Source organism: Microtus ochrogaster, unplaced genomic scaffold (assembly GCF_000317375.1).
Source record: "Microtus ochrogaster isolate Prairie Vole_2 unplaced genomic scaffold, MicOch1.0 UNK2, whole genome shotgun sequence".
NCBI lineage: Eukaryota > Metazoa > Chordata > Mammalia > Rodentia > Cricetidae > Microtus > Microtus ochrogaster.
This window is the reverse complement of record NW_004949100.1, coordinates 3,137,279-3,140,067: the sequence shown is the minus strand read 5'-3', so window position 1 is coordinate 3,140,067 and position 2,789 is coordinate 3,137,279. Positions and strand designations below refer to the sequence as shown.

General features: G+C 35.7%; 1 protein-coding gene across 1 annotated transcript in view; it reads right to left on the bottom strand.

Annotated features, from left to right (window-relative positions):
- Nucleotides 1–911: 911 nt before the first annotated feature.
- LOC101997113 (peptidyl-prolyl cis-trans isomerase A-like) overlaps nt 912–2,789 on the bottom strand; it is a 13,952-nt gene continuing 12,074 nt past the window's right edge. Inside the window, exon 4 of the mRNA XM_005365459.1 lies at nt 912–1,461. Coding sequence (XP_005365516.1) covers nt 912–1,461 — 550 coding nt within the window. The remainder of the gene's footprint in view (nt 1,462–2,789) is intronic.

Here is a 2,789-nt window from a genome sequence, read left to right as displayed (position 1 = left end):
AGTTTGCGTTATTTATACTGATTAGTGCCTATTAATTAAATTGATAATGAATAACCCCTCCAATTCATTCTTCAATTTGTTGTGTCAGGATGTTTTAATTGGTCAGGATGTTAGGTTAGTTTTGGTGCTTTGTCCTTTTTTGTTTGTTTGTTTTGTTTTTGGATTTTCGAGACAGGGTTTCTCTCTGTAACAGTTCTAGCTGACCTGGAACTCACTTTCTAGACGAGGCTGGTCTCGAACGCACTAAGATTCACCTGTTTCAGCCTCCTAAGTGCTGTGATTAGCCAGGCAGTGGTGATGCTTTGGTTTTTAAGGTGATGGCTAACTAAATTTCTTAAGATGCCACATACACCAAAGACTTTTACAGTAGTTTCATTCTCACCAAGTTTATTTTTCTCTGAATTCTAATCATATATTACATAGCTACTGTCTCAAAGCTATATTATTATTTTATTATAAATATTTCCCAGTATTTCTTTTGTGTCTGAGACTTAGAGTTTTTATTTTCCCAGAGATTTGTCACTGCCACACTTTAATGCACAAAGACCAATCCTCCATCTTATTTCCTATATATAATTATATAATTTTTTTAAAAAATTAGTAAAATTATTTCTTCTGGAAGAACCAAATCTCCTAATATTCTTAACAAAATCTATTCTTCTGCCTTCTCATGGCTGAATCACAATGTGCTATAACTATTAGTTCTTTTTTTTTCTTACTTAGTTTTTATTCATAATCATAAACTTAACTCTGCAATCCAGCTAGACTTGAAGGGGAATGAGGAAAATATGGAACCCAGAGAACTTCAGTGAGAGCAGAGATTACAGGGTACTGCGAGCAGATGGGGCTGGGATGCTCTCCTGAGCTACCAGGAATGGTCTGGTGGGTAAGAAGCCCACAAGTCAAAAGAATTAGAGTTGTCCACAGTCGGAAATGGTGATCTTCTTGCCTGTCTTGCCATTCCTGGACCCAAAACGCTCCATGGCTTCCACAATGTTCCTGCCTTCTTTCACCTTCCCAAAGACCACATGTTTGCCATCCAGCCACTCAGTCTTGGTGGTGTAGATAAAAAACTGGGAACCGTTTGTGTTTGGTCCAGCATTTGCCATGGACAAGATGCCAGGACCTGTATTCTTCAGGATGAAGTTCTCATCCTCAAATTTTTCTCCGTAGATGGATCTGCCGCCAGTGCCATTATGGCGTGTGAAGTCACCACCCTGGCACATGAATCCTGGAATAATCCTGTGAAAGAAAGAACCCTTATATCCAAATCCTTTCTCTCCAGTGCTCAGAGCACGAAAATTTTCTGCTGTCTTTGGAACTTTGTCTGCAAACAGCTCGAAGGAGACGCGGCCCAAGGGCTCGCCATCGGCTGAGATGTCGAAGAACACGGTGGGGTTGACCGTGGCTGCAGCAAGCGGCGAGAGGGGACAGCGGCGTCTGTAAAGCGGCCTATTAGTTCTTTAGGTTTTTTTCTCCATTAGATTATAAACATACCAGAGAACCAGTGATATCTTACTCATAATAACTTCCAAAGTGTATTGTGGCTTTTTTTAAATTTTACTCATAAAATCAAAACACTGAGCCAACCAAGAAAGACCCTAAGGTCATGTGTTATATATTCATCAAGAATCTCAGTAACTTCCTACCAAACCTTCCTTATTGCTAAAGTGATAATATTTCTTTATAAGAATATGGTAACACTTTGTTTTTTCAACAAAAATCTAGTGAAAAGTAACAAATGGATTAAAACTTAAAAAAATAAAAGATATAAAAATATTTTCCATGAGAGATATGCTCTTATTAATATTGTATATTGTTGTAGTTTAAGACTCAACATAACTTTATCAGAATAAAAATCTCACAGGAAAAAATTTGAGGAATTTGGTAACGACCAGTTCAGCACTAGATGCATAAAAAAGAACTCAGTATTCATTTTGTGAATATATTTAAATTAAATTGATAACTCATTATCATGACTAAGACATAGGATTCCTTTGTCATAAATTATAGGTAATCTGTATTTTCACATTAAGTCTATTACCAGTAATAGAGTTTTAATGTGGTACTTACACTTTGATAAAAGAGAAATCGTGTTGCCACTAAAAATATATAGGACATGAATAGAGAAAAAAATCAGTAAGTAGAGGAGATTAAAGATGTAGGAAAGAATGAAGAATTATAAGAAAAGGTATAATGGCTAAGGAAATAGCAACAAGGAAAGTCAAGAGAAGAGAAAAATGAATCAAAAATAGTTGTGGGATGTGCTAGATATTTATTAAGAATAATTGTTACAGAAAGGAGAGAAGAGAATGAGAGGATCAAAAATAGTGCAGGATAATCTGAAATATCCATGAACCCTTTTATTCTGGGGAAATGAAATGATGTAAACAGAAATGCAGCCAGTAAGCAGAATTTGCATGAGCATAAATGATAATTTCTCACATGAGCAACACAAAGACAAAAATAATTAAAAGTTCTGTTTTCTTAAATAATCTGTAAAAGATTGCCTAAAAGCTAGATTTATGCTCTGAGCTTAACTGGAGAATTCTCGTTAGAGAGTTTATAGTTGAGGAAAGCTCTCCAGGCAGTGTGACCCCAGAACATTCATAGGGATGCTATAGACTTTAATTTCAGTACAGTGAAACCCAGGTATCTTCCTTAGGTCTTGCTAAATTCAGCAAAAATGCATATCCAGAGTCATTACAGGGGAGAAGGGTAGCAAATTCCTTAAATTAAATATTAACAAAATTCTTGCATGAGCATGATTTCATAAAAATATTTTTTTT